The sequence below is a fragment of the Miniopterus schreibersii genome (genome assembly GCF_964146895.1).
Source record: "Miniopterus schreibersii genome assembly, chromosome: 1".
Lineage (NCBI taxonomy): Eukaryota > Metazoa > Chordata > Mammalia > Chiroptera > Miniopteridae > Miniopterus > Miniopterus schreibersii.
The window spans coordinates 171,422,962-171,443,270 of NC_138101.1; the positions used below are offsets into that span (position 1 = coordinate 171,422,962).

At 45.6% G+C, this 20,309-nt stretch overlaps 1 protein-coding gene across 5 annotated transcripts in view; it reads left to right on the top strand.

Moving 5' to 3' along the window:
- Positions 1–20,309, top strand: part of DAAM1 (dishevelled associated activator of morphogenesis 1) — a 152,645-nt gene that overhangs the window by 120,533 nt on the left and 11,803 nt on the right. For all 5 annotated transcript variants that reach the window (XM_081120013.1, XM_081120014.1, XM_081120016.1 and 2 more), the window contains 5 exons: positions 1,777–1,883; positions 9,366–9,450; positions 13,881–13,987; positions 15,987–16,075; positions 16,945–17,113. In XM_081120013.1, the coding sequence (XP_080976139.1) occupies positions 1,777–1,883; positions 9,366–9,450; positions 13,881–13,987; positions 15,987–16,075; positions 16,945–17,113 (557 nt within the window). The remainder of the gene's footprint in view (positions 1–1,776; positions 1,884–9,365; positions 9,451–13,880; positions 13,988–15,986; positions 16,076–16,944; positions 17,114–20,309) is intronic.

A 20,309-nucleotide genomic window follows, 5' to 3' on the forward strand; every position in this document is an offset into this window, starting at 1 on the left:
AAGAGGCTGTTAACTTGTACGCTTGAAACAGCCCTGAGGCAGTTGGGACGGGGCCACCAATGTTTGCACACCACACAAATCCCTGACTGTCCCAGTTGTGTTCTGTCTTTTCCCTCCCTGTAGCACCTACAGGCATTGTTTGGACTCTGGGCTGGTACTGAGGGTTTATACTACTGACCTGTGTTGTTGAACCAGTCTTTCGTCTTTTCATAATCCTTCCTTATGATACAAGAAGACAGAAGATTACTTCCACCAAATATATATATATAGTAGTATATAACAATGGGAATAATTTCCTTAAGTTGATTCAATTGATTTTTTTTTTTTTTTTTTTACTTCAAGTAAAAATCTTGTTGAATCAATGGTGCCCAATGGTCCTTTCAAACAGGATATGTTCCTTTCCCTACTTGACACTTTCGGAGTGCTTTAAGTCCTTTCTCTTCTCATTTTGATTTTCCACCAGTGGAAATGAGGTGCAGCCCATGCCGTCCTCTCTCTCCCCGAATGCCCAGCACCAGGCTCTCTCATCTTCATTAACCCTCATTGCCGCTCCTAGGGGCGTAAGTCACCTCTCCCCCGTTACTGATCTCCTTAACTTTCCCCATTCGTTGCTGTGGTTTCTGAGCTGCATGTATCTGATTTGCCTTTCTCATGCCTCTGCCGCGGCTGTAGGACTTCTTTGTGAGCAGTAACTCTAAGCAGGTAAGTGAGCTACTTCCTGAACCTTGCTTAGTGTCAGCTCCTGGCTCACTGTAAGCTCGAAAAGTATCTGCTATCTCATTTTGTTCAGATAGTGTAATGTAGTGCCTGGATAATTTCACATTGGGTTTCAACTCTTAACTGAAATCTCATCACGACAAAAGACAATGGTTAAGTTTGTCCGCATGGTGCTCTTACAATAAGCTCCATGTTGTCTTTGTTTCCTAAACTGTTACACAATTGCAGAGCTCCTTGGGTTCCTTATATTTTTTAAATGGATCCTGACCTCTAATGAGATTAAACTTGCTATTTATTAAGCTAGTTTGTTTTTACCTTGATGTCCAGTTTACTCAAACAGTATCTTATGTATAATTGTTTTGTGTATCTCCCAGGATAAGTCATGACTGGCCATCATTGCTTACAGCTTTCTGTGCAGCAGCAGAGTTGCAAGAGTGTTTCATTGTTAATTCAAGTAACTGAACTAATGCCTTAAGCTGTCTCCTCCCCTTGAGCTGTCCATCAGGCTCCAGGGTAACGAAAGGCACCATCTGGGCTTGGGAGCTTCCTGTTGCACATGAAGACGTTTGGGGGTCTTTATTGTTTAGCTTTTTGAGTGCTCAGGATGCAAATGGTTGTGGGGTGAATGTGCCCTACAAATGGCAGGCCTCCACTGAGCTTGATGCATTGTGACAGTGCTGTCTGCTGTCCATAGGGATCTGGGGGACAAAAGGAGGCCACCACTCACTGATAATTGATATACACTTAGCATCTTCAACTTAGAAACACTTTGTTCTTCCAAATAATGCTTTTTCAAATGTGGGTGGTCAGCTTTTCTTATAACTGCCCTTTGTCTACTAGATTTTAGTCTTTGTTGCAGTTCCGCCCCTCCCTGCACTCCCCCCCTCACCACCTCAGCTTTGCCTGTGTGTGTGTGTGTATGTGTGTGTGTGTGTGTGAGAGAGAGAGAGAGAGAGAGAGAGAGAGAGAGAGAGAGAGAAATATATAAAGGAAAAGTATGTGTCTGAAGTCAGAATGTCCCTGTTTGACTGTGATGGATTTCTCTCCTGCTCTTTATAGAAAGAAGCAGATGCCATTGATGACACACTGAGTTCCAAACTAAAAGTCAAAGAGCTTTCGGTGATTGATGGTCGGAGAGCTCAGAATTGCAACATCCTTCTATCGAGGTATTGTTGGTGTTGAATAACTTCTCTATCATGTGGCTCCAAAACACCTGTTTTCACTTGTTCTTATGTCTGGACTCTGTGGGGTGCTGTTCTGTGGACTGAATCTCTCCTGTCAAAGGTGAGGGTGACTGTGGTCCTTACTTTCCCTAGTGGAATACATCAGAACTGGTTGCCTACTGTCTAAGAGTTTAATTTCCACAGACTCCTAAACTTACAAAGCAGAACCTCCCAAGTCAGTGTGTTTGTTTGTTTTTTCCCAGATAGCCTGTAAAATGGACATTGCTTTTATTTTTACTTCTCGGCTTCAGAGATATTTTGGCCGTTGAGTAATGCTGTCACAGAATCAGGACCAGTGATGAAGCCTTTTTTTTTCTTTTGCCCTCTGAAGTCATCTTTTTATACTTCAAAGTTATATGATTTTATATTCTTTCTGAGCATTTTTATAACTAAAAGAATATGTAAATCTCAAACCTCAATGAAATGCTAATTTATCTAATTCAGCCTGTTCAGAAATCTTTCTCATAATTAGTGAACCAGCACGACCTTGGAACTTGAAAAGAAGAAAGGAAATTTGGGAGCCTGGAATCTGATTGTGGCTTCAGGTCATCTTGGGCATTTCTAGTAGCCTGTTCTAAAAGAGACGTTCACATTAGGCAGAGATACCTAATGCTGATGAGGTGAATGAAGATGGAAAGAGTCCTGAACTTTGAGGCTTTAAGTGTAAGACCCATTGGTTGCTTTCTAGAAAGAATGTTGTGCATGCATTGAGGCTGGTGCGTGGCTTCTCTTTCAGGGAGAGTGAAGAGGGAATGCAGTAGTTCTTAGTTTTTAGAGGATCTTAGAGTAAGTTTCTTTTAACACAAAGAGCTGCTGCTTGGTTTTCAGCACGGAAGCTTGATTGTTAGCCAGATATATATTACTTCAGGGACCAAAGGTTTCTTTTAGTGAAAGGGAAATTGAAGCCTAGTGAGATCCCTGAATTTTAATACAACTAGTAAGGTAACATGAGGCAGCCTGTTAGCCAGCATTTCACTTCTGCCTCTAGAAGAAGGGGCGCTGTGTAAATGGCCGGGCCCTGTGTTTATCCCCACGTGTGCTTCCTGATCACATGCTCAGGGCGACACCACTGAAGAGAATTGAAGGCCTCTTATTCTACAGTCTGTTTTGTTCCAACTTTTTTCTTTTTTTACAAATAATATTCTTAACCAAAATAAAATGAAAATTAGGGAAAGTTTTTGTTTTTATTTTTAATTGATAAGAGAGGGAGAGATTTGTTGTTTCACTTATTTATGCATTCATTGCTTGATTCTTGTGTGTGCCCTGACCAGGGATCGAACCTACAACCTGGAGGACACTCTAACAAACTGAGCTACCCAGCCAGGGCAGAAAGGTTTTTTTTAATTCTAGAATTTCCCCCTATATTTTCTAGAGGAATACTTTACTTTAAAACAACTTGGTAAAGAGAGCTATCTCTCCAGTTTCTGTAGTATTTAAGCGCTCTTAGGAGTATAAATTGTGACCCAGTTCCTTATAGACAGATTATTCTGTGCTAGGTGCCAACCAGGATAATTACACTAGTTATAGATAAGGTTACATCTCTTGCTGGCAGATTTCCCACCCCATAACTGAAGGAATCATTTCATATTTGTGGTATGTAATTCCCTTGTTACCTCAAAAGTGTCAGAGACTAAGGTGACTTAGAACTCGAATGTGTCTAAACTCTCTCTAGAAAACGGTTTTAAGAATTTGCCTTGTATCTATTAGATTATCTGTTACAATCCAGTTTAATGAGTAAGTGCTATTACGTTGTGCATAATTGAAAGTTATTGTGCATAACAGTAATTTGAGTCTCAGTGGGCCTTTTGGTGATTGAGCCTTATTGATCAGGTTCCAAACCCTCCCTCCCACAGAGGGCGCATGAGCCCATGCTTCCCGCCCAGCGGTCAGCGGTTTCAACTCTCCCTGCGAAAGCTCAGGGCTGGCGTGCTACGTGTGCTGTGGTAAAGGTGAAAGAAATTAAGCAGGTTTAATTTTAACTTGTTTTTTATTTAGTTTTTGTAACCAGTCAGCAGTTTCCCTGCTCTCATCCCTCCCTTTTCCTTGGCAATGCATTACTTCCACTGAGGAGCCAAGGGCCTAAAGGAGGGAAGAGGTCTGTGAGGGCGTCTGATTCTCTTTCTTAGAGAGTTACTGCTTTGGAGCATCTCTGCCTGGCGCTCTGCAGGGTGCCATAGGATGTCCCCACACTTAAGATAGTTCTGCTCCCGTGGGAAGCTCATGGCTAACAGGAGAAGAAAGATGACATGGGCAAGGCGACTTGTGAATGATTCAGGGCTCAGGCTGGTCTGACTGGGAGGAGACAGGAGCTCATCCAGGCAAGAGGATCACCCGCAGGGTTTACAGGACCGTGGGCCTCGAAGGGCGATTAATGGAGGGGGATGGGGGTAGTTTCCAGGAAGTGTGCATGGAGGAAAGCACTGGAAGGGTGCGAGCTGCTAATAAAGAAAGCCCTGTCCTTGCAGCAGCCTCTTGTTGCTTGGATTGAATGAGACCAGGCAGGAGGGCCTGCAGTCCATGCCTGGTGCCTTTGTGAGGGCACAAGTCTGCCCAGGCTTGAGCCATACACTCCTCATCTATAAAACAGAGATGGTGAAAGTGGTCCCCTTGTAGGGGGCTTGTGAGAATTCAACCTGGCAGGGAGCCTGTATGTGGAAGCTGCTCAGTCAGTGGCCTGTTCACGTGCCCATGAGATAGGAAATCGGTGCAGTTTGTTTGGGAGGAGATCACTTTGTTTTAATAAGGTTGCAAGTTTGGTCTCTCCAAGGTTTGCAGGACAGGTTGGAATGGATCAAGGACTGGAGGCAAAGGCAGCCATGGGTAGGAGGCTCTTTCTGTTGTCCAGGTGAGGCCTGAGGAGGGGCAGAGTTGAGAGAGACAAAGAAACGCTGAACAGGACTCGGAGACTGTTTTGTGCATGGGGACAATGGATAGGAACATATCCAAGTCCATGTCAAGATTCCTTACCTTTCCACACTTATCATCTTTCCTGCTTATTTCATTCCGAAAGAGTGGCAACCCTCTCTGTTTCATATCTCGCTGACTAGGAATCTAATTCCCAGCAATGCAGTCATTACATCAAACTCCACCACAGTGAAAAGTCTGTGGTATATTCCGTGTTAATGAGCGCATGTCTGCAGTGTTTGGTGATCCTGAAAAGCTCTTCTTTACCCAGACACACTGCGTAAGTCAGTGGGCCCTGTGGTCAGAGGCACCTGCCCCAGCCTCACCTGGAGCTGAGCAGACAATCAGAAAGGAAGCCCTTCCCCTCCCAGGGGCCAGAAGGGAGGCGGTACAGGACCTTTTTATGTGCTCACAGCTTGAGTGGCCAGGTTCATTCGCAGCTCCTAGGAAGAGAGGGCCTGGAAGATACAAGCTTGAATCAGAAGCTCCGGGCCTCCAGGGACCCCGCCTTCCACAGACCTGAGAAGGGAGTGGAATGGGAACCCATTCCTCAGGCCCTAGGCAGGGTGAGCAACCACTTTTCTACTGCGCGTCTGCGGGCGACATGTGGCAATCTAAAATCACTCTGCTTTATTCCCCAAACAGACTTCTCCTTCCAAAAGGAGGAAAAATAAAAAAGACAGGAAGAAACTTGGAAGCTGGTTTATGTTGCAAAATGAACCCACCTAAAAAACACGTTTACAAAGTATCCTGCCATTCTTTTTTCCAGATGCTCACTTAGCGCGGCAGCCGGGGTGTCGTAAACCACAGAAAGCTACTTTAAAGCAGGAGGATTTGGCTGAAATCCACCGGAGCCCAGCTAAGGCTGATGTAGCCATCCATCCCTAACTTACTGTAATTACGCCTGGATGTTCCAATTCTCTCGGCACATTTTTAAAATACTTGAGTAGAGCAAGGTAGATTTAAATACTGTTTGTAAATGGCCAGTTTGCTTCCTGCCTTGTAAAAAGAGTTGAAGTGGGTGTCTTAGAAGTTACCACCCTCCAGCACACCAGAACAGGCTGCCAAGCTTTAAAAGCAATTAAAAGGTTAGAACTGGTAGGGTCCTTAAATTACAGAGATTAGCAGCTCATTCTGCGGATGACAGATGATACTAGGAACTGGGCAACCTATGGAGCCATCCCGGAGGGCAGCATACCCTTCTCCTCTTTCCCCAAAGGTATAGTTTCTTTGTCTGCTACAATAGGCCGCGTGCAAGGCGGTATGTTGACAGGTAGATTTTCTTAAGTACTATCCATTAAAGTCTCAAGTCTCTTTGTGGGCCACATTAAGAGAAACCAAAATTGTTATGAATTAGAGCTAGTGTTTAGTCCAGAAAGCCTCTGGGGGGGAGGGAGAGGGAGGAGCATAAATATATACAATTTCAAAAGCAAGAAGTTCTGCACTCCATATGGGGAGCTAATGAAATGCAAATCTGATACTTCAAGTATTGTTCTCACTGATTCTCAACTCCTTTTCCTTTAAATGCAAAACAGAAGGACTCAACAGGATTGCTCCCTAAAGTGGTTTCTTCAACTCCTGTGAAAGGGACAGAGGACTGATTTATTCTCATAAGCGGAGCTTTTCTCATGACGACTGTACCCGTTTCCACAGCCAGTTGGTTTTCATTAGTGGCAGTTTCAACCTTCCCTGCTGTTCTCTCCCCCAGCCTTGCAGGGCCGCACTGTGCTGTTTGCCCTTCACTGACGGAAGACCCCTTGGTGTCCTGGGATCGAGGGCTGCCCAGAACCTGACGGTGGAGACCGAGATGCTGGGATACAGTTTTATCCTGTCATTCGGTTCACCCAGGCCAGCTTGCCGAATTGTTCCATTTAAGTTTGAGGCATTTCCATCATGATGTGCTAGTGAACATCATGTTTAGGGGGCACTGATTGTCCCCAGAATGACTAACAGTCTGTAGAAGTCTGCTTAGGTCCAGGGGTACTGTCCACAGCCCAGGAGCTCTGATGATTCAGACTCAGTGATAGACTGGGTCTTATTTCAGAACATGGACACCTGGGCGTGTTGCCTGGGTGCTCTATTTGGATATGAAAACATGAAATAGAAGAGAATGGTATTAATACAGTAGGATTCCCAAATTTGTGTTCCTTCCCTGTCCTACTTATTGGCACATGAAACAACATTCAGTTTAAATGGCGGGATGGATGGTTTTGACAAGATATCAAACTCTAGAGGATAAGCCGGAGGTGTCAGAGCAGGTCCTCCCTGGCGCTCTTTCCTCTGTCTGTGGCCTTTGTGTCCACCCTGCTCTCAGCCAGCCCTGCCATTCGTCTGTGAGAACACGGGGAACCGCGTGTTTGCATACTCTTGTGTCCTGTGTGTCTCAGCTTATCATTTGATTCTCCCAAACATTATACCCACCTTTAAAATAAACATGTCTTCTAATTCTTTTTTTTTTTTTTAAGGTTTTTTTAAATTGATTTTTAGAAAGAGGAAGGGAAAGAGTAAGAGAGAGAAACATCCATGTGAAAATGGAACATGGATCGGCTGCCTCCTGCATGGTCCCTGCTGGGGATCAAACCCGAAACCTGAGTATGTGCTCGGAATCAAATGGCAGCCTTCCAGTGTACAGGGCAATGCCCCGTCAACTGAGCCACACTGGCCAGGGCTATTCTTTTGTAATACTCCCAGGCCTCATGGGTAGGGTATGTGGAGAGGAAACTATGGCGAAATAGTGGGTATGAGGATACTTTGCAAAATGTTCCTAATAACCCTTTCCCTGGCCTGTTTGCTCAGTGGTTAGAACGTCGGCCCATGGACTGAAGGGCCCCGGGTTCAATTCTGGCCAAGGGCATGTACTTCAGTTGCAGGCTTGATCCCTGGCCCCGGTTGGGGCTTGTGCAATAGATGTGTCTCTGTCACATCGATGTTTCTCCCCCCGCCCTTCTCTCTCTCTCTCTTCCACTCTCTCTGAAAAGGAGTGGAAAAAAGATCCTCAGGTGAGGATTAAAAAAATGAAATAACCCTACTAAGTGCTGTTTAATGATCGAATTACTTCACGTGGCTATTAAGATTTCATAAGTATTGCTGCCCTTTGTTTTCTGGTGTAGGAAAGTCCACCTTGTAGAGTATACATGGAGCGCCTTGAGCCTGCCTGCGGTCAGGCGCTACGCTAACCGGCTTACGTGTATTATTTCACTTTATACTCCCGCTCTCTCTATCTCACACACACACTCCTTTATTTAAATGTAGTTGTTATTATCCCTATTTTATAGATGAGGAAGCTGAGGCTAAAGGAAAACTTTTCCCAAGGTCACACTGGCCAAGAAGTGTCAGAGCCGGAGCCTGGGGCCCAGGCTGTCTGATGTCAGATCTCCCTCTTCAGATGTTACGAGCGAGGGCTGTACCTCTTGCTCTGTATTTGTGTCTGTGCCTTTCTCTCTAGTCCTAAATGCTATTCTTCCTGAAGATCATAGAAGAACTGATCAAATGAAGTTAATATGCCACATTAGTGGTAGCTCGTAAGAAAGTGAGACTTTTAAAGTAAGCCTGGATTGAATGCTCACAAATAAAACAAAAGAATGACTCTATTGTTACAGCTAATAATCCGATTAGGACATTTTTGCCCTGCTTATGACTATTGGTTGTGTCTAATAAAGACACATTTTACAAGTATGTTTTCATTTCACAACTCCTTAGAGCCAACACGTTGGTGTCCTGACATAATCAAAACATGAATCCTTACTTAAATTAGTAAATCATATAAATTTATGGTGGATAGAAAACAGATTTGTGTTTTTGCTTAAATCCTTCCCTGTGAGATATTAATTAGGTAAGCAAGATTTATAAAAAGAATTTGGTATTAGCATCAAGAATGTTGGGTTTGTGTGAGGTATTGCTACTTTCTATGTGTTTGACCATGGGCAATTGCTTAATTAGTCTGAGCCTTGGTTTCTTCCTCTATTATAAAAAAAATGACCGTCACAGTTATTTTCAAGTTCAGCTGAAATAACATGTGAAAACTCCTCAACTATGAAGTACTTGTACATTTTATTTTGTATGTTGACTTGTTCAACTTTTTAATAGTAACAGGTTCTAAACTTATTTAAATCCACTTTCAATATGAGAGCAAGCTTTAAACACTCCTGATATATAATCAAATTAAGATTCTAGTTTCCCTCTTTTACCTGCAATTCACGGATATACTAAAGAGAATGGTGTGTATGGGTGTTGTCCCTCCTCTTCTGCTAATCCCTTGCTTAAGGAAACTAAACGACAGAACATAACAGCTTTGTGCGCTGTGTCAGCAGAGCATTACAAAGCCCTGAAAGAATGTTAGAGCAGTTTCAAAATACTATTTTTAGGCGCAATATTGTCAGGAAATAAGCTCTCACTGAGAGATTTTTGAGCAAAACAGTATTTGAAAATCAGCAGCTGGAGTAGCAAAATGAATTATCTTCCATTAAATTTTAATACTCAAGCCAGTATTGTTAACAACAAAATAAAATATTCTTTCTCCAGGTTGAAATTATCCAATGATGAAATCAAACGGGCAATTCTAACAATGGACGAGCAGGAAGATCTGCCCAAGGACATGTTGGAACAGGTGAGCCGCCAGACGTCTCTCAGAGCACAAGTGACAGCTGACTTTCAGCAGGGAGTGAGATACTGAGAAAAGGTGGTGTTGCTGGTAGACAATTTCTTCATCTCTGAACTGAGGAGGTTGAGCCCCGGTTCCATAGGCTTCCATTAGGAAACAATATGACTTTCTCCTCTCGGTGTTCCTCAAAATGATGGGTGAGAAGCAAAGTGACAAGTTTGTCAAATGCCTGGAATCCACAATGCCAGAGCTTTAGTGGAAAGAAAGTCTGTTTCACAGGAATATTAAGAATCTCACCAGCACTGAGATCACATTGCTAAATCCTTAATATAGTTTGTGTCTTCGCTCGCCGTTCCCACAACCACAAAAGTCCCCAGCACTGTCATCTACGTCTAATACTCACATACGTCATACTGCGGGGTTTCATTTTCTTGGGGCTAAGTCCTGTCTCTGTCGTGTGGCACGCTGCTTGCATTGTACATGGCAGTGCATTCAGTTGCCGGGCTGGCAAGTATGGGATGGGTTTACCCGCAGTCAGCACACATCCTTGTTCGTGGTATTTGGAGATCATTTGTATTATCCTTGTCGGGCCAGCCAAGTGTGGTGACCTAGCCTCTTTGTGCACTATGTCTGTGACTCGCTTTGTGTAGCCACTTTGGCTTTGTCACATGTTGTTCCGCAGCTTTGTTCAGTTTTCCTCCAAATGACAGTGCTGTTAGTTAGCAGGTAATCTAGAGATTATCACCTGTCTCTAGGTCTGGCCTAAACTGTTCTGTGCTTTGTAGATAGTCCCAAGACTGTCCTGTCTGCTTGCCTCCTGGTCCTGGGGACAGAATCATGTTCTGAGTGATTTGGGTCAAGAGGTCCGTGTTTGTTAGAGCCACATCCACTTAAGGTTGACTGTGGACACAGCAATCATGACCCAAGCTGAACTTGAGGGCTCCCCTGTAGGCGTGCTCAGCTCCCCAGAGCCAGAGAATACTTTGCACTGCTAACAGTGACCCTGGGTGGCGAGGCTGCTCCAGATGGGGTGCCTGTCTACATGTACATTTTCAGGGGTTCTCCCTGATGTCCTAAAAGGCCTGCAACTCAAAGCAGGGAGGAGTGATGTGTGTGGCACCACCACACCAAGTGGACCCGCCTCCCTGAAGCCACTGCAGCTGCAATTGTCCCAGTGAAAACCCTCACACTTAGTAATGGGAAGACTTTTCAGGCTGTCCTTTTAAGGTTTGATTTAGTTATCAAAACAGTTAATGACTGTGTTTCCGAGTCTGTTAGGATGCTCTGTATATGAATAGTTTAAAACCTCACATTCATTTTTTAGAGCATTTTGCAGCTCCTCCACACACTTCTCCCTCCCTCGCTGTAGACGGGTCAGAACGGCCGCCGCCGGCCCCGGCCCGCAGGTGGCCCCACACGGCATTTGTCTGCATCAGAAGTTGTTCGCCCAGAGCGAGGAGCTGTGCAGAAAGCTGCCTTAGTCTTGAGGCCTTCAGCCCCTATCGACAAGGTCATATGTTTAAAATTCCACAAGATCTGTTTACTGTGAAATTGCATCCAGCAAAATTCCTCCTTGAGGGAAAGGATTTCAAAATCTTGCCAAAAAGGCTTGCAGTGCAAATAGAATGTACTTCAAATAAATGCAAGTAAGAGAACCAGTCTGCTGGAGCCGAATCTGGCCGGCGAGGGTACCTCTGACCCGGTCTCTCCGGGTCACGCCGGCTCATGCCCTGCTCGTCTCCTCTCTCTCTCCCCCGACTCTGGTTCCTCCTGTTCCTTTGCCTTCATGCAGCGCTTCCCAGGCGTGCGGAGGCCAGCATCTCCTTCCTCCCCTCTGATGGGATCTGGTCTGCGTTTGGACCACACTCCTTTCCTCCTCTCCTGCCTCAGCTGCTGGGCTCAGAACTCAGACGGCCGCGTGCTCTTCCTGGGAGTGTATACCTTTCTCCACCCCAGCTCTTTGCCTCCCGCTTTCTTCTCTTAAAACTCCCCGTGCACAGTCTGTTGTTTGTGCTTGGAGGAGGCCTGTGCCTCCAGCATGCTCTCCTACTGTTCCCTACATGACGAAAGAGAGCTTAGTGACCCCATTACCCTAAACGGGTGGGTGGGCTCAGCACCAAGAGCTGGGCAACACCTGAGGCTAGGACGGGATTTCCTCGCCCGTAGATAAAACCCAAATAAGGAGAAAACAGGCCTTTTCCTCCCTCCTCCTCCCCCATTGCCCTTGCCGGCTGCCTTACCTCCTTGCCCTGAGGAAGAACAGGAAGAGTCTTGCCCTGGTCACTGTCACTGTTTGAACAGGGGAACATAAATGACCAGAAGCTGTCTGGCCTCCAGGCCTATGACCTCCCAGCATCCCCTTCAGCTCCCCGCCCCTCCACACCACAGGAAAGAGGGGTGTCCCTGGCTCGGGGGCCCAGCGAATGAGAGACTCTGCCCCTCTCTTGGATCTCTCACCTCTCCCTCTTGACACAGAACTTGTTTGAGCCTCAGCTTTCCACACACTCACCTCTTAAGCCCCCACATCTCCATCTAGCTGTTGTCCTCTCTTTTGACAGCCCAAGTTCTCGAAAGCCTCTCCCACTCGCCTCCCATTCACTCTTCAGCTCACTGCATCTGTCTTCCTGGCCTCCCTAACGCTGTTCTCACTAAGGACACACAAGTTCCTTGCTGCCAAAGCCATGGCACTTTGCAGGCCTTATCTTCCTTGATTTCTCCGTGTGTGACCCTGATGGCCTCTTGCTCCCTGATGAGTCCACATTCGCCCCTCCATTGCCTCCTTTGAAGGATCCCTGGAATGCTGGCTTCTCAGGAGCCCTGCTTTTTTTCTCTTGATGGCTCTCCAGGTTGCCTCTCTTATTTCAGTGCACGTTAAAACCAATACGAATGCTTTGTCTTCAAAACAGGTTAGGATCTCAGACCCATTTGTCCACCTCCCACTAGAAATCACTACTTGGTCCTCTTGCCAGTATTTCAAGCACTAAACTCACCTCCCCACCCACCCTTCATCAGCCTTCTCTCTCTGGGTTCCCTGTTCTACTCTGTGTACATCGTAGCCTAAGCCCGAAGCCTGGACTGTATCGTGCTGATGCTCATCTGCCATAATTCATCCATCAACAAGCCAGCCCAGTTCTGCTCAACCCCCTACGTAGCTCTAGAATCTCCCCGCTACCCAGTCCCTGCCACCGTCATCTCCCACCTGGACTATTACTGCATCGGCCGTCTAATCACAGCCCCTAATACTTCCCATCCCTTCTAATTCTTTCTGATTCATCAGGCACAATAACCTTTTCAAAATGCAGACTTATTCCTCTACTTAAGATTTTAAGTTTATCCCAGTACCCTCAAAATAAAGACTGAGCTGCTTATAAGGCCTTTGCTACTCCCCAACCTTGACCACTGCTGCCTCCCCCACTCTTCCACCTGCGTAAATTCTGTGTCACCCATGCCAGACCCCGAGCATGACAGGCACTCCGCCTGGGATATACGTCCAACCTCACACCGTTCGCCTCCTGCCCTGTAGTTCCACTTCCCTTCCTCTGCTGGTCGCACCCATACTGACTGTCTCTTCTGAGGTGCTGTAGTTAAGTCCAACAAACATTTGAAAACCTGCTCAGTGGAGCACCCAATGTCAGCATCAAGCTCTGGGGAGGACCATGGGGCCCACAGGGTCAGGATAATTTTTTTCTTAATGTCCACGGGCATTTGATCTAGAAAATAGCACCCAGGCCTGTGCATACACATACACATATTTGTTCCTTTAAAGGAAATCAGACACGCAGAAGTCCTTTTTTTACTTTAACTGTTGTTGCTATTTCTTCCACATTCCATGCTCATTTCTTCCTCCAAAATAAAATGTAGGATTAAAAACTTCAAATCCCACTGTGTTCCTCTCATCCAACTCTACATGGAGCAAAAAAAATGAGATGGAATTAGATAAGCCAGATAAGCAAACTGAATGGAAAGTGCACATAGAATCACTCATTCCAGCATGATGTAATAGGAACAAGCATATCGCTGGGAGTGGGGAGACACTGGCTCTGTTTCTTATGATGACACACACTTGCATTGTAATCCTGGGGAGGTTTCTAATCTCTCTGGATCTCATTTGTATTCTAATAAGGGTTGACTCTCCAAGGCCCCTCTGATGGTCTGTAACCTAGGGCCTGGTAAAGAACTGCCGCCTTCTGACTTGAGAGGCAGCATAGAACAGAACGGTGCCGGGAATGCATCTTACACCAATTTAACTACATTCAAGTAAAAAAGGAAAGATTTAATCATTTCTATTGTATCTTAACAATCACTTTGTGAGCAGAGCTTATAAATTAAACAAAAGTTAAAATTTCATCTTGGGACAAAGTAACCGAAAGGGTGAAAAATTACTGAAGAAATTTAAGTTATAGATTTCACTTTTAATATTTGTGTGTACTTTTTAGCTCTTGAAATTTGTTCCTGAAAAGAGTGACATTGACCTTCTGGAGGAGCATAAACATGAACTGGATCGAATGGCCAAGGCTGACAGGTTCCTTTTTGAGATGAGCCGGTGAGTTTAAAATGTTTAAAAAGTAAAGATGCCCTTTACCTCTCTAAGGAAGTAAAACTTTTGACTCATGTTGAATTGTTTGGTTTAACTTGAAGGCTTTTTGTTATTTTGTTTTGTTTTTGTTACTCCTCACCTGAGGATATTTTTCCCATTGATTTTTAGAGAGAGTGGGAGGGAGGGAGAGAGAGAGAGAAACATTGATGTGAGAGACACATCGATTGGTTGCCTCCCACACATGCCCTGACCCCGGCCTGGAATTGAACCTGCAACCCCTGGGTGCCCGGCCAACACACTGACCACGACCTGCCCTGGGTAGGGCTTGAAGACTTCTTGAATTGCAGAATCTCTTCAGGTTGGAATTGTGTGGGATTTGTTTTGCTTAATTGAGTTCTTGTTCCTGGGTGAGACAAGGTCAAGGTTTCTTCACAGTTAACTCTATTTCTGGGCCTTTTTGACTAATGATCTTCAACCTATTCAAGTCCTAACTTTCTTGTTCCAGTCAGTGTCATTCTCCTCACCTCTTTGATTTGGGGGGACTGTATCTCACTCTCCTACTACTTTTGCATCTCAAGGTTATTGTAAAGCAGAAAACAATAGACATACTCTGTAATGTCAACTGGAGCCCACATAGCTGAACAGCCGGGGTCCAGGCATCGAATCATGACACATGCAGACATCGCTAATCGATCACGCATTCTGGCAGGCTCTCTGCAGCCTTTCCCTGCGGCAGCCCTCCTTCTTAATTGAGTGGCGTGTGAGCTGAGTGTGTGTGCCAGCCCAGGCCTAGCGAATTGGTTCTGCATTAGAGAAGGACCAGTGATGCTGAAACTCTCAGTCAGTCCCCGGGCAGAGCCCTTCCCGAGTGCCAAAGGCCAACACATGTACCCAAGGTGGACATGCCTCTTAGTCCACATTTCTGCCCTATCCAGGCTTATTTTTGCTGTTGTTCTGCCTCAGCTTGCCTACTGCTGGAGGGCAAAGGTTGGTTTTGAAATTTTGACAGGTGTGCCCAGCACCCTGTGTGTAGACCAACCGGATGGCCACCTGCAGTAGCTGCCACTTAGTCATTGTCCAGATCTTTGCATGCATCATCTCACTTAGTCCCTGCCAGGAAGGCTGTGAGGTCCAGAGCTGTTCTCTTCCATTTAACGGAAGAGTTAAGGCACCTGTTCAAGGTCACCTGATTAAAGGAGAATCTCAGCCGCAAAACCCAGGTTTCTCTGATTGTATAGTATAGTTTTGCAGGAGGGGCTGACCTCTGGTCCTTCTGGACTGAAATGTCCACCAGCGAGCAGATTAGGCAGTGATTCCTGAAGGTCTGGGCCAAAATGCCCACCGGCACCCCTCAGCAGCGCAGAGCTGCTAGCCTGGGTGGTGACCAGAGGCCAGTTCTGACCTTGTAATCCTGAGTAGCTGGTGGCTATCTTGGAAGGCAGAGCTTGCCAGCCCCGAGGGAGCAGAAAGGGAGCTGACTGTGGAAGAAAGAGTGAGGTTTGGGGATGTGAGTGAGGAGAGGGTGATATGAGGGGTAAATGCTGGAAACAGTTTTCCTTACAGTTTTGCCAAAGGCAAACTTTATGGAAAGGTAAGGAGCCAGCCAGAGAAGCTATAGGAAACAGCCCTTTGTTTGCAGCAGATGGAGAGTCTTTTCATTTACATTCCTTTTTCTTCCTTTTCTGTGCACTGGAGCTGCTGGGACTCTGAGAAGGGAAGGGGGCTTTAGTCAGTTACAGCCAGCCATTGCCTAGTCTGATTGGAGATGAGGACCCTGGTGCACTTGCCCAAATACCCTTGTAAGTCAGAGGAAAGTGGGCCCTCCAGGCAAAGATGCCTCTTGCCCTGTGCTCCTCTCCAGGAGAGGAAAGAGAGAGAGAGAGCGAGAGCGAGCGAGCGTGTGGTGGGTTAGGGAGAGGGCTCTGAGGTTCCTTCGCCTCCATTTCCATTGAGTGAACAAAGACATGTTGAGTGAATGTTCATTCGCCTGTGCTTGCTCTTACAGAATTAATCATTATCAGCAAAGATTGCAGTCGCTGTACTTCAAAAAGAAGTTTGCAGAGCGCGTGGCAGAAGTTAAACCTAAAGTGGAAGGTAAAGTCAAAGTCAGGCCGCCCAGATTGCAGATGATGTTCATCTTAAGTGCCCACATACAAGTGCATTCCAAATGCATATAGTAAACAGGATTCCTTTGGTGGTTTTTTTGCTTGAAATCTTTTGGAATTCTAATGGATAATTACTTAGGGTCAGTGCTTGGCTCGCTGGCCTGGGTTCTGGAGCTCACAGCACACCTGGGCCTCTGCAGGATTGGGCTGTTGACCACATGGGTGTTGGTGAAGAATATATTTTACTGTTACTAACATTAAATCTTTAATTAGCTTTCTTGCAACAGGGCCTTACTAGATTTTTCTAAGGGGAGATTTGGGGCTAGAAATATGGGTTGATTTTGAAGCAGTTAAATGTGTAAATGTTTGAAATGTGGTCCAGGCAACTAAAGAGCACAGCCCCAGAAGGCAGGCTGGGCCCAGGCCTCCGATTGTGCCTTCATGGTCCATGGCACCTGCAAGCTGTAACATGTGACGCATCTGACCAATTTTTCTATCAATGGAATTGATCAGTAATCCTGGTGATGTGACTCACACCAGGCAAGAAAGTGTTTGCAAAGGAATGTGGCAAAAGTGCACTTTCTATTCTGTGTATTTCTTACTGCTTCTGGTTGATAAGTCAGCCAAGAGGGACTGGAGAAGGACAGGGTTGTTCAGCTGCCTTCAGGCCTCTTGAGCGGCCTTAGCTGGCTCTGCCTGTCCTCTTGCTCTTTGCTTCTAGTTTCGAAAGTGCTCCTGGTCATCTAACAGCCCAGTCTTGCACCTTCAGTATATGCTGTTAGGTGTGTGGAGTTAGGGTGGGTACCACAGAAAAGTGTTGGTTGTCATAGTTGTGTTTTTGTATGTTTTGTCTTGAAGCAATCCGTTCTGGCTCAGAAGAGGTATTTAGGAGCAGTGCCCTGAAGCAGTTACTGGAAGTGGTTTTGGCATTTGGAAATTACATGAATAAAGGCCAAAGAGGCAATGCGTATGGATTCAAGATATCCAGCCTAAACAAGATTGCCGACACGAAATCCAGTATTGACAAGTACGTACCAGATCTTCCAACACTTGGAGGACCCAGGCACTTAGTTCAGGGCTTGAATCTGGACCCTCTGGTCCTGCGCCTCCGTGATCCTGTGGCATCCGATGCTCACGCTTCTCTCTCACTCCTCTCTTCTCACACAACCACGGTTTTCCCCAGGTTCCTGCTAGGCCAGTTATCCTTCACCCACTTTCAGTCTACGGGGATATCATCTAGGCCAAGCTTCTTGTTTTTTGGGGTTTTCATAGATAAACTTTTTATTTTAGACAAATAAAGACAAATTCACTAATTATAAGTGTACATCTTGGTGAATTTTCACAAATTGAGCACATCTGTGTAACCAGTGCCAAGGTCAAGAAATAGAGTTCTACCAGTGCTCTCATTCAGCTCGTGACTCTCCCAGTCACCACCCTCCGCAGAGAAGCTGTTCCAGGGAAAAGGAACAAACCCTGGCAGCTGATGGTAGAATCTGAAGCGTGTGGGGTTTTTACACATTGAGGCTGGCAGCTGTGAAAAAACTGTGGTGTATAAAAAATGTCTCTTGGCTGTTGGTACTCAGCTGCTCATCCCCAGACTCCTTAAAATGCTTCCTAGAAAGTGCATTTTAGGTGAACAGATTCTTGTCAGAGACACTGAGATGTGCAAATGCTCTGGTGTCATTAGCAGTTAGGGCATTAAGCACATTAAGCCCAGTCTCCCTGAGAGCCGCGTTTCTCTAATGTTCTCACTGACCTCAAAGGAACATGTGCAATTGTTTCGAAGATAAACTTCTCTGTACCGCATTCTTCTGTAAAAAAAAAAAAGGCTCTTCACCCCAATGATTCCTAACTAGTGAGGCTTTTTACTCCGTATTTTCTGTAGGGTTACTGAGGGGTAGGGTTATGGCCACCCTGACCCCTCCCATAAGAAACGTGTCAAATTGCAGAGCTAACCCTTGCTTTTGCTTTGTGCAGAGGCAGATGAACAAAGGGCAGCTGTTACATTGTACTGTGAGCACCTGATCCTTTCTAGGGCACTTCCACATTTGATTGTTACAACAGCCTGTGACTACGCAGGCCGAGTGCTTATCAGTTGTTGTCAGATAAAGAAACTGAGGCAGGCTCATTCAGGAGGGTATTTGGCTGTACAGGTATTCGACACCTGTTATTGCTCTGTCCGCAGCTCTACTCTGCAAAAAATAGATCTTACTTGGAGGTTACAGTAAATACCTACACCGTCTTCCTTGCATGTCAGGAGCAGCCACCTCTTTGAGGAAGGATGTTCCCTGCAGCTGGGCTTGGAGGTTGGAGAGGAGGGGAACCCCCAGCACCAGTCAGTCCTGTTCTCCCACTCGCTCTCCCTCCTGTACACACACACAAGCCTTTGATCCCCTTTGCCCTCCCCAACTTACCGATAACCTGATACTACTCAATGATCTGCTTATTGAAGTTACTACACACTTTATCTAACCCATAAGCCTTTTCAAAACAAATAAATTACACACATTTCTGATCTCTTTCTTTTTCTTCTTCTTTCTGCTTGTGAATATTGGCCCCCCGAGCTGCACAGTGTCTTACAACCCTGCAGTGCCTAGCAGAGGGCCCTGCCCGTAAGCACTCATTAAATGTTGACTTAATCTAATCAAACTGCATAAGGGGGGAGAGTCAGCATGAAGGGAGGGGGCAGTCACTGTGTTAAAGGCTTGTTTCTGGTCATGACAAGAGGATGATCGAATGTGTGCCCGAGTTGTTTTTTAATTCTTCAAGAATTTATATGCAGTCAAATGAGGTGTTATTTAGATAGCAAACATATGCAGAAGCTCGGATCTGGTTTTGAGTGTTTCTATACTAAGAAAGGTGTCTGTGGACAATTGAATTGAATTTCTCTAAACAACAGAGCATTTCTCTGAAATAATGAAGAAAAACGGCACTTCTCCTTCAGTGGTGTTTGGGATTTGCTCCCTCCAGCTCCTCACGTGGCAGGCACACAGGCAGACATGGAGATTCTGGGAACTGCAAAGTTGACGTGTGCTGATCCAGCGGAACATCTGCAAAATGAGCGGCTAAAATTTTCAGCCACTGTTTCACTTTGCTGAACAATTATTATTAGCTGTTGAAAGCAAGAAAACCTGTGAGCCGGTTGACTCAGAGGACTAGGGTTTCCTCGACTGAACTGCAAGGGTAACCAGAGTGGTTTTTATTATTATGGAAAAGAAAATTGTGTGACAGCTCTGTTACTTTAGCTGGAGGTGGGAGGGCTGTTGTGACAGCATTGAGAATTAGCAAACCACTTAAAAATTATGGAAATGTTTTAAAACACATGCATCACATCCTCCTGATTATAACTTTCAATAGATCAGTCGTTCTTGATCCTGGCTGTTAGAACCATGGGAGAGTTTTTAAAAATACCCACACCTGGCCCCACCTCATTCCAATGAAATGAATTTTAGTTGGGTCCAGGTATCTGGGGTCCAGGTGATTATAATGTGCCGTGGAGTCGGCGACAACGGGACCAGACTACCACCACTTGGCCTAATAGATAGTGTTAGGAGAAGCCTGCCTTTCAACCCAGGTCAGTCAGGGTTCAGGCCTGTCACCACTGAAGAGGGAGGTGGGTGATGCAGTTAGGAGCTGAAGTGTTGCTAAAATTAGCAAGTGGATTCTTGGCCGCCAGGATATCGAATCCATGATGGCACAATCCTGGCCCACCTCCAGGCCCAGCCCTGAAGTAGGGAGCTTTCTAAATCTCTGACCACCCTTTGCTGCAACAGCAAAACAGATGAGTCAGGGGAAAAGAATTACCATAGAGTTGAAAGAAACCTTAAATGAGAATCATCAACAGTTGTCATCAGTGAGTCTCTGCTTTGAACATTTAGACTTGAAATAGTAGTCCTTGTTAGTGGCTTAAACATCCCTCGGTCCCCACCCCACCCTGCCGCTTATGAGCTCTCCGGGCGCACCTCTTTTTTGGGTGGATGCTCTGTGAAGGTGTGTCTCTATTGGTAATGGTTCAGGTTCATTTCTACCACCCATTGAATTACCCAGATTTAGAAGGATGTACATTATGGGCCGAAGAAATAAATCTTATCCCCTGCCCTTCCCTTGTAGATGTACGCTTCCGTTTGACATATATTTATGTAAATTTCATGTGGCCTCTCTGTGTATCCCCTTCTTTTGAGAATCCTTGCCTTATAGGAACCTCCAGAGTTTGAAATTAATAT